Source organism: Neophocaena asiaeorientalis, unplaced genomic scaffold (assembly GCF_003031525.2).
Source record: "Neophocaena asiaeorientalis asiaeorientalis breed wild unplaced genomic scaffold, Neophocaena_asiaeorientalis_V1.1 scaffold504, whole genome shotgun sequence".
NCBI lineage: Eukaryota > Metazoa > Chordata > Mammalia > Artiodactyla > Phocoenidae > Neophocaena > Neophocaena asiaeorientalis.
This window is the reverse complement of record NW_020174438.1, coordinates 4,920,366-4,936,623: the sequence shown is the minus strand read 5'-3', so window position 1 is coordinate 4,936,623 and position 16,258 is coordinate 4,920,366. Positions and strand designations below refer to the sequence as shown.

The following is a 16,258-nucleotide window of genomic DNA, read 5'->3' as shown; positions in this document are numbered from 1 at the left end:
TTTAAAACCCCCCCCCCAAAAAAAAAAAAAAAAAAAATCAGCAAAACAGAAGTCAGATAAATCAACAGTTTGCCTAAAAATATGATGCATGATGAAAAATGGAATATTTCACACGGCTCTAGAAACAGCAGCGCACGTGCAGAAGCCTTAGAAAATGACTGCAAAGCTAAAGATAGGAATGGACTTCATAGCTATATGGAAACAAATCCAAATGGAAGGAAAACCTGGGATAAAGTTTTCCCAAGCATTTAGCAGGACAGCATGACTCCCTTCCAATCGACATCCCGCGTCTATATCTAGATTCATAGAGGTCCATGCCAGGAGACATTCTATACATTTTTCAAGAGAAAATGGAAGGAAAATGATTTGATGAAACTCAGTTAAAAACATAATTTTATATTTCTTTTTAAAGTTGTTGGCTGTTTATTATGAAGCTATTTAAAGTGTTTTCTTTGGTAGTTTATATATACCACAAATCATGGTCATGGAGACTTTGGATGTCAGAAGGATGTGGTCCGTATCCTTGGATGACTTAAACACAAAAGCTGAATTTGCGGGGGTGGGGAGGGGCACTTCAGGTACTATATTTGTACCTTTCAAACAGTCAATCTGTTACTCACATGAGCCCACTTTATTTTTAATAGAGAGGAAGATGTGTTAGGGTGAGGCAGGAGGTATTTCTTTAAAAGGCCAGGAAGGGTGCCTCTCGTAGCAGTGCTGTCTTGCTTTGAATGAAAAGATTCAGTCAAAAGTCAACAAGCATTTTATTTATCATAAAAGAGGGTCTCAGGCCCAAGGCTGCACAAAATCCTATAGTATGAGGGGCCCCCAGGACTAATTAATGTTTCTTCTCTACCTTTCAACTGTAGAGTGCAGAAGGGTAGTTCTCAACCCTGGCCACTCATTAAGAAAAAAAGGGCTTAAAAAAATCCCAGTGCCTAGGTCTCACCTCAGATCCATTAAATCAGAATCTCTGAGGATGGGCCCCAGACATCAGTCATTTAAAAAAGTTCTCCAAGTGACTCTAATGTCCACCGTAACCAGCTCTACTTAATGTCTTCCCAACACACGGGAGCTTAAAGAATTAAGGTTTCTGATTATGATGTGTGGGATGACAATTTTATGAGTCAGCAGAGGTCTGGGAGTACAAACAGGAAAGGAGATGGTCTCATCAGTGCTGTCTCCTTTACCAAATGTATGAAACAGCATGCTAGATAATTTTAATAGCATGTGCTGAAAAGCAGTATTTCTTTGCTTTCATATTTTAAACTGAGAACATTAGTAAATATTTTCAGCCATTAAGAGAGTCTTCTTTATGAATATTCAGGTATATATAATATACTGAAAATAGTCAATATAATATACTGATTTTCGTTATTTACTTGTCTTCCTAACAAAAATACTCATGTGTATCCCCCTTTCCCCCCACCACTATAAAAACAGCAAAAGTAAGAATGTAAAAGTCCCCTTGGGGAAACGTTTTCACAGGGGCTGACTGGCTTTTGAGAATCTACTCTTTACAACTATTACTGCTATTAAAAATTATAATAACAATGGTGATGTCTAAAATTTGTTGAGTTCTTTGTGCTAGCAACGGTGCTAAGAAATTTACAAATATTTCCTAATGGGATCATCCTGGCCCAAAGGGGTGGGTGATATTATTATCCTCATTTTAAAGATGAGGAAACTCAGAGAGGTACCTAACCTGTCCAAAGTACTTGGCTGGTAACTGGCAGTGTTGAAATTTAACTATTCTGTTTGCTCCAGAGCCCATGGCCATAACTGCTATACAGACTGCTTCCAGGGGCAGGCAGCTTACCTACCAGAGTGTACCAGGGATGGAAAAACTATGAATCAAGTGTTTCTCTACTAACAGTGATACCGCTTGGAGATAATAAAATAGTAATAAGCAGATTTAACTTTTCAAAGGTGCTACATGATGACCACTTGGAGCCCCTAAGAGCTAACACAGCACATAATCTCACTCATTCATGTCCATTCTACTTTCGTAGTTTGTAGAGTAAAACCTTAAAGTGGCCTTGCCACACTTGGGGGTGGTTATTTTATTAGTGTCTTTAATTAAAAACACATAAAACTAACAAGAAAGATGGAACAAGGGCATGCAAACACGTACCGTGCTCTAATCTTTCATAGTCTGAATCCAGGAGAAATGTTTTAAAGCGATTAGACACATAGTGGAAAGCCAAGAACTTTAAGTAATAGGGATTGAATTCAAACTCAGTTGGATACTGGTTGTGAACCTGAAACACACAAGGCAAAGAAAAGGATAAGAATCAAATGGAACAAAAAGTGGATGCCATGCCACTGAGTGCTGACCTGAAATATGCAGGAGACCATTTGGTCACTCAGTCAACTGAATCCCTACCTAAGTGGAAGTCAGAAAGGAACCAGCCTTTTGACAGACACCATGCTGGGTTTTTTTTAAATAAACGTAATCTCATATAATCTCCATAACAACACTGCAAGATAGGCATTATTTTTTTCCGGCTTTATTGAGATATAACTGACATATAACATTGTGTAAGTTTAAGGTGTACAATGTGATGATTTAATACACATATCTATTGTGAAATGATTATCACAAGAGGGTTAGTTAACACCTCCATAACCTCATACAATTACCTTTTTTTTGGTGGTGGTGAGAACATTTAAGATCTATTCTCTTAGCAACTTTCAAGTATAGAATACAATATTTGTTAACTATAGTCGCCATGGTGTACACTGGATCTCCAGAACTTACTCCTCTTATACCTGGAAGACAAACATCTCTCCATCCCCTCCCCCGCCCCCAGCCCCTGGTAACCACCGTTCTACTCTGTTCCTATGAGTAAGGCTTTTTTAGATTCTACCTATAAGTGAGATCATACAGTATTTATCTTTCTCTGACTTATCTCACTTAGCATAATGCCCTCAGATTCCATCCACATTGCTGCAAGTGGCAGGATTTCCTTTTTTCTCATGACTGAATGAATTTCTCATGTTTACATATATAACATTTTCTTTATCCATGCATCTATAGATGGACACTTACATTATTTCCACTTCTTGGCTATCGTGAATAATGCTGCAATGAATGTGGAAGTACAGATATCTCTTTGAAATAATGACTTCATTCCCTCTAATATATCCAGAAGTGGGACTGCTGGGTCATACGGTAGCTCTATTTTGAACTTTCTGAGGGACCTCCATATTGTTTTCCACAGTGGCTGCACCAATTTACATTCCCAACAAGGGTTCCCTTTTCTCCACATCCTCACCAACATTTGTCACCTCTTGTCTTTTTGATAACAGCTATTCTAACAGGTGTGAAGTGATGTCTCACTGTGGTTTCGATTTGTACTTTCCTGATGATTAGTCAGTGATGAACACTTTTTCATGTACCTTTGGCCGTTTGTATGTCTTTGGAAAAATGTCTATTCAGATCCTGTGAAGATGAGAATTATTACCCTCCCCTCCCCCCGCTTTACAAATGAGGAAGCTGAAGATGAGCAAGATTAAATAATTTACCCAAGGTCATTCACAGAAACTAGTGAGCCCAGATTTGAACCCTGGCTTGTTAGGCTCCTCGGGCTGTGCCTCCTTCACTACTTTATACTGTGCTAGATACTTGATATGCAAATTATCATAAGCTGTGGTTCTTGCTTTCTAGGCATTTGTGGTGTAATAGTGTGTAATACAGTAAGAAAAATTATACTCACAGAAGTTTGGCAGTGACAGGAATGAGAAGAGAAGGTGGTGGTTTGGGGTGACAGCAAGAGACGTTTTCCCGACAAAAGAAATGTCGGGAAATGTAGGGCAATGTAGAAGGAGCCCACAGAGAGAGAATAAACTGTGGAGAAAGAGCTGATAACTAAGAGAGTAAGGCCCTGGGAAAGCAAGAATGAATGAGGCTAAGGGTCCAGAAATGGGGAACAGCCTTAAAAATGAGGAGGGACAGAAGAGTAGATAAAAAGAAAGGTATGTTCAAGTGCCAAGGGAAGGGGGAGGAGCTTATGCCTTTTAACATAAATTTTCCATCAGTAACTTAGTGAGGTCACTGGGAGAGGAGTAAGGATGAGGGAATGACATGGGAGGGTGGGAGCAAGGCAGAGTCCGGAACGGCCACTGAGCTATAGCGTGCTTTAGACAACCTGTGCGCAGACTCCATGGAGCCATCTCATGTGGCAGAAGATGGGCTGATGACCTTGCGATGCTCTCCAGTCCCCCCAGCAATCTCACCTTTGGATTGCTCACTCTCTCTTGACCAGTTAGAGAATTTTGCTTGGTTGAGATAAGTTCCAATCATAATTGTATTTACTTAAAAGCTGTTTCAAATGAATACTGCAGGCAGGCTGTCTAAAAGCCAGCTTTCCTCTCCATGTTTTAATTTGGCAATGTAGACCAACACTTGGTCAGCCAAACAGAGCAGACATGTGTGCAATATGTTGATTACCCAACAGATCAGTGGGAATTTAAAGTCATGATCTGGAAATCAGTGATTTTATCAATGTTTATCATTTGATTAGAAACCTAGTTTTCTGTGATGATTAAAGGTTTTTTTTCCTATAACATTTTTTCTGGCTTTTACATTGAACTAAAGTTTTAGATCATAAGTAATACAACATAAAATGGATGTTAAGAAAATGTATTAAAACAGAGTTTGACTCTTAAGCAATGGGCTTGTGTACTGTGGACCTGCTTTCTTGACCTGAGCCACTGCCCTTCCAGCTGGTTCTGGTCTCCCCAGGACAGGAACGCTTTCCATGAGACAACTGGGATGTGGCTCTGAATAGCGAGGCTGTGCGCCATATTCTACGTTTTAGAACTTAAACTCTTTAGCCTGGGTTCCTGGTTCAGAAGCAGTAGCACCACCTCAAGGGGCTGGTGCACACATGATGGAGGGGGGTGACCTGGATTGTGGGTGGTGTGACAAAAGAAGGAGACAGGTCCAAGAGGATAGAACTTGGTTCTCTACCAATCTGAGAATCTCAGGGAGGAGAATCTGCAATGTGCTTGGGCAGGGTGAGCTCCAAGAACAACTTTGCCCCAACAGCCCCTGGAATGAACCTTGGTAATCACAGGCCAGGCCCTTGGCTCACTGTGTCGAGGGGAAGAAGAGTTCAGGGCTATTTCCACTGACCCAGTCCATGACAGTTCAAAAAACTCTTCTAAAAACTTATTAAACAAAGCTCCAGAATAACAAAACATTTCTCTCAATGACTGTTCTCCATAAAAACCACTTGCCTCACACATAACTGTATCTTTCCTTGATTATTCTGATATTTAATATGCTTAGGAATATAATTTTAATGACCCACTTCTGAGGTAAAGTAGAATGGAAATGATAATGAATACGACCTTAAGTTGAACTTACAGGCATTTCAAGGAGATCAGATGCTAGGACTAGAAGGAAAACTCCTCTACAAGTGGAAAAATGCTTTCATAGCCCACTGTACTGAGTGACTGGCCTCACCACAAACCCTGCACTCCACAATTACGTTAGAAAAGCTAGACACTTCTCCAAGGCCGCTGGCACCAGCCTTGCTTGAATTGGAATTGGTGCTTAGAAAACATTAAGGTGGGAGAGCTTGGGGGCAGCAGTGTCTGCATCTGTGTGCCACAGTGGCACCTGCAGTTGCTAACTGCTTGGGGAAAAAAAACAGTCTGTCCCCATACTGGAGTTAGTTATCAGGTCTGTTGGAAGTGGAAGAGAAGATGCTGAACAATTTGTTTGTTTGTTTGTTTGTTTTTTACTGTGTAGCAACAGTTTAAGCAACAAGCATATGAAAATTTCTTCAATGAAAAAAAAAAAATCAAATTGACCTGAGTCAAATGCTGGGTTGATTAATGCCTAGATAACCACATTTGGAATCCAACATTAAGAAATACAAGGGATTTTCTGAAATGTCTTTTTTCCATAATGAGAAACAAAGACCTGATTGTATTCACAAGACAAAATCTGGTGCTTTCTCCACCATTTAGTCCTACATCCCAGGGAGTCAATTTGTCCAGTTAATTGGCTTTTTTTCCTCGTCAATGGGACACCTGGCCTCTTCTGCTGTATCCCACCACAGTGGTCTCCACAAGGCACAATCCATGTGCTTCCTTCTCCTTCTGTTAAGTATTGTTTTAATAGATGGAATGGGATCAGGCCAAAGAGACTGCCTCTAAGAACTTATTACAGGGAATGCATGAGAGTTTAGAGGTTTGTTAGCCGCAGGATTTTTTTTTAAAACAACTTTAATGAGGTATAATTGACATACAATAAGCTGCATATATTTAAAGTGTACAATTTGATACCTTCTGATGTCTCCACACATCTGTGAAATCATCACCACAATCGACATAGTGATCATATCATCCATAACTCCCAAAAGTTTCCTTGTGCTCCTTTTGCATCTTCCTGCACCCTCCTCTGCAAGCAATGACTGATTTGCTTTTTGTCATTACAGATTAATTTGCATTTACTAGAACTTTATATAAATGGAATCATAAGTATGTACTCTGTTTTTTTTTTTTTTTGTGGTACGCGGGCCTCTCACTGTTGTGGCCAATCCCGTTGCGGAGCACAGGCTCCGGACGCGCAGGCTCAGCGGCCATGGCTCACGGGCCTAGCCGCTCCGCGGCATGTGGGATCTTCCCAGACCGGGGCACGAACCCGTGTCCCCTGCATCGGCAGGCGGACGCTCAATGACTGCGCCACCAGCGAAGCCCTGTACTCTTTTTTTGTATGCCTTCTTTCACTAAGCATACTTATTTGAGATGCATCCATGTTGTTGGGTTAGCAGTAGTAAATTCCTTTCTACAGCTAAATAGTATTCTACTGCATGGATATACTACAATTTGTTTATTCATTCACCTGTGGATGGACATTGGGTTGCTTCTAGATTTTTGGTTATTACATATAATGTTGTTATGAACAGTTATGTATGAGTCTTTTTATGGGCATAAGGACTTCATTTCTCTTGTGTAACTGCCTAGGAATGGAATGCTGAATCACCTGGTAGGTAGGTATGTTTAAATTTTTAAGAACTGTTTTCTCAAACAATGGTATAATTTTATATTCCCACCAGCAGTGTTAGAAAGTTCCAGTTCTTCCACATCCTTGCTAACACTTGGGATGGTCAGTTTTAAAATTTTAGTCATGAAAATAGGTATTTAGTAATATCTTATTTTGATTTTAAGTTGCATTTCCTAATGATAAATGATGTCAGGTATCTTCATGTGCTAATTTTTCACCTATGTATCTTTGATGAAGTCAGTATAAATGTTTTGCCATTAAAAAAAATAGGTTGGTTGTTTCTTATATATTCTTTTGAGAATTCTTTATATATTCTTGATACGAGTCCTCCAGCAGACATGATTTGCAAATGTTTTCTCCCACTCTGTGATTTGTCTTTTCATTTTCATAACAGTGATTTTTGAAGAACAAAAGGTTTTAATTTTGACGAAGTCTAATTTATCAATTTTTTCTTTTATGGATGATGCTTTTGGTGTTGAATCTAAGATATCCTTGCCTAATAACCCAAGATCACAAGGATTTCTTCCTATGTTTTCTTCTAGAAGTTTTATAGTAGATCTTACATTTAAGATCTATGATCCCTTTTGAATTAATTTTTATACTGATGCAAGGTATGGGTCAAAGTTAATTTTTTTTTGCATCTGGAAATCCAACTGTCTGGTACCATTTGTTGAAAAGACTAGTCTTTCTCTACCTATTGCTTTAAAATTTTTTAATTAAAAAGTTTTAATTGAAATATAGCTGATTTTCAATGTTGTATTAGTTTCTGGTGTATGGCAAAGTGGTTCAGTTATATATATATAATGGTTTATTACAGTACATTGAATACAGTTCCCTGTGCTATATATATAGTAGGACCTTACTTTTTGTCTATTTTAAATGTAGTAGTTTGTATCTGCTAATCCCAAACTCTTAATTTATCCCTCCCCACCCCCTTTACCCTTTGGTAACCATAAATTTGTTTTCTAGGTCTGTGAGTCCGTTTTTGCTTTGTAAATACGTTATTTGTATCATATTTTAGATTCCACAAATAAGTAACATCGTATTTCTACCTATTACTTTTGCATCTTTGTCAAAAATCCGTTGTCCATATATCATATATGTATGGAACTATTTCTGGACAGTATTCCATCGATCTATCTTTGTACCAATTACCACACTGTCTTGATTATTATACTTTTATAATAATATCAGATCGTGCTAGTCGTCCACTTTTGTTCTTTTTCAAAGTTGTTTTGGCTATTCTAGATCCTTTGCATTTCCATATGGATTTTAGAATAAGTTTGCCAATTTCTACAAAATAGCCTCCTAGGAGTTTTATTGTGATTACACTGAATCTTTAGATTAATTTGGGGAGACTGACATCTTAACAACATTGAGTTTTCTGATCCATGAACAACAGGTATTTCTTGATTTACTTAGGTCTTTAATTTCTCTTAGTAATGTTTTATAGTTTCAGTGTCCAGGTCTTTAATGTATTTTGCTAGATTTCTTTCATGTTTTTTGATACTGCTGTAAATGGTAATGATTTTTAAGTTTCAGTTTTCCAATGGTTTATTGCCAGTATTGATTTTTGTATACTGAGCATGTATTCTGCAGCCTTGCTAAACTCATTTATTCTAGTAGCTTTTTTTCTTTTTTTGGGGGGGCACGGATAGATTCCATGGACCATGATGTTATTTGTGAATAAAGATAGTTTTACTTCTCCCTTTCTAGCATGGATGTCTTTTTAAAATCATTTAATTTTTTTCCCCAAATGTTCAATTTAATTAAAAAAAAAATTTATTTTGGCTGTGCCAGGTCTTAGTCGTGGCACAAGGGATCTTCACTGTGGCATGTGGACTCTTAGTTGTGGCATGCGGACTTCTTAGTTGTGGCACGCAGACTCTTAGTTGCAGCATGTGAGATCTAGTTCCCCGACCAGGAATGAAACCTGCGCCCCCTGCATTGCGATCATGGAGTCTTACCCACTGGACCACCAGGGAAGTCCCATGAATGTCTTTATTATTACCATTTTCTTGCCTTATTGCATGGCTATGACCTTTAGTACAATGTTGAATAGAGGTGGTGAAGCAGGCATTCATGTCTTGTTCCTGATCTTAGGAGGAAAGTGTTCAGTCTTTCATTATTAAGTATGATGTTAGCTGTACTTCTTTTTTAATAGATACTATTTTTAGTTTGAGAAGATTCCTGAGAATTTTCACAAGGAATGGATATTATATTTTGTCAAATGCTTTTTCTGCATCTATTGAGATGATGTATGGTTTTTTTAAAGTTCCTTAATATGGTGAGTTACACTGATTGATTTCAAATGTGAAACTGACTGTGCATTCCTGGAATAAACCCCATTTGACCATGGTATATTACCTTTTAAATATATTGTTGAATTTGATTTGCTGAAATTTTGTTTAGAAAATTTGAATCTATGATCATCAGGGATACTGATCTATAGTTTTCTTTTCCTGTCTTTGTCAGACTTGGGTAATGCTGGCCTCATAGACTGAGTTGGGAAGTACTCCCTTTGCTTAAATTTTCTGTTAAGAGTTTTTGTAGAACTGCTATTATTTCTTCCTTAAATACTTGGTAGAATTTACCAGTGAAGCCACCTAGGCCTGAAGTTTTCAGTGTGGAAAGATTTTAACTACAATTTCAATTTCCTTAATAGACATAAACATATTCAAGTTATGTATTTCTTCTTGAGTGAGTGGGGTAGTTTGTGTCTTTCAAGGCATTTGTCCATTTCAACTAAATTTTTAATTTTATTGATGCAAAATTGTTCACAATATTCCCTTATGGTCCTTTTAATATCTGTAGAATCTGTAGGGATGTTATCATTCTCATTTATAATATTGGTAATTTGTGTCTTTTCTTTGATCAGTCTGGCTAGAGGTTTATTAATTTTATTGATCTTTTCAAACAAAAGCTTTTGGTTTCATTAGTTTTCTTCTTGGTCACAAGATCTGGGGGGCCTAAAGGCAAGTCTGTTTCAAATAAATGTAGCCTTATTGTATTATGTAGAATTGGGAATGACAGGCATCTCAGCCTATAAATTAATTCTATGTGAGCATTTCCCCAAATATGCTGATGAATAGAGTTTTAGGCCTCTTTCAGTCATCATCTGGATTCTGTTGTTCAAAATAATTTTGCATTTATCTTGATGAAGAGAAAAAATATACAGATTTAAAATACTAAGACTAAGCTGTTTGAGGCATTTTGTTTTCCATTATGGAGTAAAATCTGCCAATTTCACTTATTTATAGGAAGAGAATCTGAAATGGAATTTGGAGAAATATGAATTTATAGGATCTTATTTTTTGCCCATATGCCATTAAGTACTTTGTAAAATTTAAAGGCCCATAAAAATAAGCTATGACTCAAATCCCAGGAAAGATCAACATTTTGGGAATAAAATATAAGTTAAAACTGGATTTTGCTTTCAGGAATTAGAAATATTAAGCTACAAGAGACCCTATATTTAATGGTATCAACATTTAAAAAATTATGGGTATGTTAGACACACCCTAGAAAAACAGGTAGCTAACACTAGTTTTTGTTATTTCACAGATTAAGATTTAATAAACATTAATTGTATACCTTCTGTACTGTGCCAATCACTTCACATAAGATTTTTAATCCTTCTGAGATATATACATATATAAAGAAATTGAAGCACAGAGAGGCTGAATAATTTGTTAAAGATCAAAAATTAGTAAATGAGACTGATAGGCAAACTCAGACTTACTTTATGGGCTCAAATATTAAAAGCTTTAATGTGAAGTTGCTTTATTATAAATCAGCTTGGAGTGTGTCAACTTTTGCCAATTTTCAGTTGACTGGGAAGCAGGCAGACACCAGAAACTCTTGAATACACCATGAATCAATTAACTGCAGTTATTTTGCCAATATGCATGGATAAATTTTAGAGTAATAGACCTATGTGAGGGCGACTTAGCTCCTCACACATGCACTCACAGGGAAAGCTCATATCTTTAAAAGGCAAATAGGTTTTCTCTTTGGAATAGGACCTAGCATAGTGCTGGCATATGGTAACTGTAGGGAGAATCATACCACAAAGCCAGACCAGAGTGAGTCAATTTACAATTTGAATAAACTTCAAACGCAAAGTTATAACTGTTACTTGCTTTTCTCAAAGTAGCAAATAATGAGAAAGTTCTAAGACGCACTCAAAGATTTACTCTAATGCTGGAATAAAGGAGATGCTTTTGTATACGTCATGCTTTCATTCATATTATACATATCTTTTCCCTTAGTATTATATTTTAAAAAGAAATTTTAGGTAAAAAAAATTTTTTTTTGTATTTGGATGTATTTTCCTTCTGAATTTGGTTCAACTATTTTAAGAAAAGGAAGCATCCTGTAATGATATCATTTGAGCTAAGCCAATTTCTTTTAGAAGCAACAAAAAATCTGCCAGATGTTGCTATTATGAAACTGTGATCTAGCATTTATAATTCATCTGACACCTGGATACACTGGCACAAACAATGGCTTTTTATATGATGAGGCAGTTCTAATTTGAGATCAGCGCTTCATCTGTTTTCTTTGTAACTCTATTAGTACTAATGGGCAAGTCTAGGCATACGTCCATGGACTGCCTTTTGGCATTCGGCATGTTAGAAAAGGTTAATAAGCAGGGAACACATTCCACCTGGGGAAGTTTTGCTAGCTGCTGCATAATTTTGCACTTATTTTTTAAAATGTTGTTGAGGCTTGGCTCTGTTTTGTGCTCCTGAGAGACTGAGGATAGCACTAATTCGAACTGTCTGGCAAAAGCCAGAGTCATGTAAAGCATTAGTGTTCACTTGAAAGGTATTCGAAGAAGGCATTTTCTAATGCCTAAAACCACTATGTAGGAGATGATGAAACGCTACCTTATAATTAAGTCAGCAAGAATCAAAAGCTCTATTTGTTAACTATAGTCTTCTGTTTTTGAATGAATAAATTGTCCCTTTTCAGCACAAAATAATCTACTTCACCAAAACTGACACCTATCATAGCCAAGCATTCTTTAAATACTGCAATTAATGTCATACACTCACTTTGCCATGACTTGCCTGAACTTAGGTTATTATGTGTGAGAGTATTAAGTTGAAGGGTTCAGACAAAGTTTTAAAAATTTATATTTTATTTTATTTTTTTAATGTAGTATGACCAGATTTGAAATCATACAAGGGGTCTTCAGACCCGGAACAATATTATTTTCTACAGTCTGTGAAGCATTCACTTACAAATAATTGAGTTTTCATTAAAAGTCAACTTTTGTTTTCAGTTTCAGAACTGAAATTTCTTACTGATTGTGAGTAGATTCTTTTGCTGACTCTAATATTTAGGTATGCAGAATTCTGCAAGTTGAATATGGGTATTTAACACATTTAATACTGTATTTAACTTAAGCCAAATTCAGCCATACAAACTCAGTTCCCAGCAACTCTCCCTCAATTAAAGGAAAGGAATTTTTGAAAGGTAAAAGTTGAAAATGAGGTGGGGAGAAAGGGAGGGGAGACAGTAGCAGGCCAAGAAAATTCAGAAAGATGGAAAACAGAAGGAAGAATAGCAGAAAATGACAGGAGATGAGAAGCTACACTGGGATGAAAATGATTTGAAAAGGTAACAGTTTGCCCTGTAAACCCAGAAAGGCTCAGGACTCAGAGGCCCAAGTCCTATATAGGAGGAAAAGGGGGGCTAAAAATGAGAACTAGTTTTAAGTCTAGAGAGGCAGTGGTGAGACCTCCAGGTTCCTTTCCTATCTCATGTAGCCTTTCCTGCCTCATGACTACCTTCTTGCAAGCAAGAGATTAGAGGTTTGTTCTCTGGAAAAACAAAACTTGATAAGTTCTGGACTTGGGAACACCATGCACAACTGGCTTAATGATGAGACTGAAAACAGTACAGAAAAAGTAAAACTCTGCACACTTAACTGGGATTTCCCTGGACCAGACAGCCAGGGTTATAAGTACTTTCTAGGTATCACAATGGCAAATTTTTCTCTAGAGAAACTAGAGAGCTGCTGGTTTTTTTTTTTCCTTAGAACTCCAGTTTACTAAGAAGTTGGACTTACTAATTAAAAAAATTTTTCATATTCAGTGAAGTATAATTTAAATATACTAAAATTTCCCTATTTTAAGCCTACAGATTGATTAGTTTTGGTCACTGTTCATTTGGTTACACATTTGTATAACCACCACCACAGTGAGGATACAGAACAGTTTCCTCATCCTATAAAGTTTGCTCATGTCCTTTCGAAGTCGACCCCCTCCCCTGACCACTGGTACCAGGTAACCACTGATCTTCTACCACTACCATTTTGCCTTTTGTAGGGTTTCCTATAAATGAAATCATATATTGTGTGGTCTGTAGTCTTTTTTACCCATTTCCCCCATTTTTATTGAGAAATAATTGACATACATCACTGCATAGGTTTAACGCTACAGCATGATCGTTTGAATTACATATACTGTGAAATGATGACCACAATAGGTTTAGTTAACATCCACCATCTCATATAAATAAAAAGAAAAAAAATTTTCTCCTTGTGATGAGATTTTTTCTTTCATTTTATAAATTTATTTATTTATTTTTGGCTGCATTGTGTCTTCATTGCTACGTGCAGGCTTTCTCTAGTTGCGGTGAGCGGGGACTACTCTTCGTTGTGGTGAGTGGGCTTCTCATTGCCGTGGCTTCTCTCGTTGTGGAGCACAGGCTCTAGGCGCACAGGCTTCAGTAGTTGTGGCACTCAGGCTCAGTAATTGTGGCTCCCGGGCTCTAGAGCACAGGCTCAGAAGTTGTGGCACATGGGGTTAGCTGCTCCATGGCACGTGGGATCTTCCTGGACCAGGGCTTGAACCTGTGTCCCCTGCATTGGCAGGCGGATTCTTAACCACTGTGCCACCAGGGAAGTCCCTTATGATGAGATTTATCTGACTTTTTTCATTGATCATGATTTTAAGACTCATCCATATTGTTGTGTATATTAACATTTCATTCCTTTTGCTTGCTGAGTAGTATTCCATTGCATGCATGTACCAGAATTTGTTCATCTGTTCACCAGCTGATGGACAATTGGTTTGTTTTTCATGCTACCCCTTTATAGTCACACCCATTCCCCTCCCCCACTATCTCCAAACCCGCACAACCAATAATTTATTCTCTATCTCTATAATCGTGTCATTTTGAGAATGTTATATAAATGGAATCATACAGTATGTGACCACTGGAGATTGCGTTTTCTTCACTCAACATCATGCTCTTGAGATCCATTCAAATTGTCGCTTGTATCAGCAGCTCACCCCTTTTCATTGCTGAGTAGTGTTCCATGGTATGGATGCACCAGTTTGTTTAGCCATTTACCTGTTTCAGGACATTTTGTCCCCTCCCTCCTGCAATTTCTGGCTATTATAAATACAACTTCTATAACAATACTTTCATATTTGAACCAAGTTTCTTATAAAAAGCATACTGTTACGTCATGTTTTATTTAGACCATTTCCATTTTTAATGCAATTATTGGTATGTTAGGGCTGAAGTCTGTCATTTTACTTTTTGTCTTCAGTTTGTTCTATTTTTTTTCTTTCTGTTTTCTTTTCCCTGCCTTCTGTGGATTACCTGAACATTTTTTAGAATTTTATTTTGATTTATCTATAGTGTTTTTGAGTGTATGTCTTTATGTAGCTTTTTTAGTGGTCGTTCTGGGTATTACATTACATATCTTGTTACGGTTGACTGGTGTTGACATTTTAGTGAAGTGTAGAAACCTTACTTCCCTTTACATCCCTTTGTGCTCCCCCACTTATAATTGTCTTAACTATTTCCTCTACATATATTGAGAACATCAAAAACTGTTATAATTTTTGCTTCAACCATCAATTTAGAAAACTGAAGAGGAGGAGAAAAGTTATTGTATTTATCCATATTTTACTTTCTGTTGTTCTTTTTTCCTTCCTGATATCCCAAGATTCCTTCTTTTATCATTTATTTTCTGCTTGAATAATTTCCTTTAGCCATTTACATCTATGATCCATTTCAGGTAAATTTCTGTGAATGATGTAAAGGTCAGGGTTCATACTTTTTTATATAGATATACAGTTATTCCAATACCGTTTGTTGAAAAGTTTCCTTTCCCCATGTCTCATTTTATAATTGTTTTCTGTGGGGGAAGTTGTCATTAGAGTTTTAATCCCTCATTTGTGGAAACAGCAGTTAAACTTACTTCCTTTAAACTTTATTTCACCCTTTGAAATCTGAGGATGTTACCTCAACATATTATATGAAAAAGGGACAGTTACAAACTTTTATTTCAGCCATAAAAAAGGTTTAAGTTAATTTTAGGATAAAAATATGTGAAACCAAAAATATGGATATTTTCAAATGCCTATGGATGATATCTTAAAATACTCAGTAAAGAAGTTTGTAAACAAGTGTCCTATTCTCAGTTTAATTCGTTTAAAAAAGTTGACATGGGAATTCCCTGGCAGTCCAGTGGTTAGGACTCCATCCGTGCTTCACTACCAAGGACCTGGGTTCAATCCCTGGTAAGGGAACTAAGAACCTGCAAACAAAGCAGTGTGGCAAAAAAAAAAAAAAAAAAAAGTTGACATGGATTCAGTTTAATTCTTATTAAAAAAAAGTCTACATGGGTGACTTTACCTGCCATTCCTCTCATTCCACACTGTTTTGATTACTGCAGCTTTGTAGTATTGTCTGAAGTCTGGGACAATTATGCCTCCTGCTTTGTTTTTTTTTCCTCAGAATTGCTTTGGCAATTCTGGGTCTTTTATGGTTCCATATAAATTTTTGGATCATTTCTAGTTGTGTAAAAAATGTCATGGGTAATTTGATAGGGATTGCATAAATCTGTAGGTTGCTTTGGGTAGTATTGCCATTTTAACAATATTAATTCTTCCAACCCAAGAGCATGGGATATCTTTCCATTTCTTTGAGTCCTCCTTAATTTCCTTTATTAATGTTTTATAGTTCTCAGTGTAAAAGTCTTTCACCTCCTTGGTCAAGTTTATTCCTAGGTTTTTTTTTTTTTTTTGGTGCAATTTTAAATGGTGCAATTTTAAAAGGTACTTTTTTTTACATTCCCTTTCTATTTCATAGTTAAAGAAATACAACTGATTTCTGAATGTTAATCTTGTATCCTCCTACTTTGCTGAATTCATTTATTAGATCTAGTAGTTTTTGTGTGGAATCCTTAGGGTTTTCTATATATAGTAT

The 16,258-nt window shown here is 36.8% G+C and overlaps 1 protein-coding gene across 1 annotated transcript in view; it reads right to left on the bottom strand.

Annotated features, from left to right (window-relative positions):
• The window catches only part of SBF2 (SET binding factor 2), a 205,505-nt gene that overhangs the window by 11,124 nt on the left and 178,123 nt on the right, over window positions 1-16,258 (bottom strand). The window contains exon 27 of the mRNA XM_024757008.1: window positions 2,135-2,261. Coding sequence (XP_024612776.1) covers window positions 2,135-2,261 — 127 coding nt within the window. The remainder of the gene's footprint in view (window positions 1-2,134; window positions 2,262-16,258) is intronic.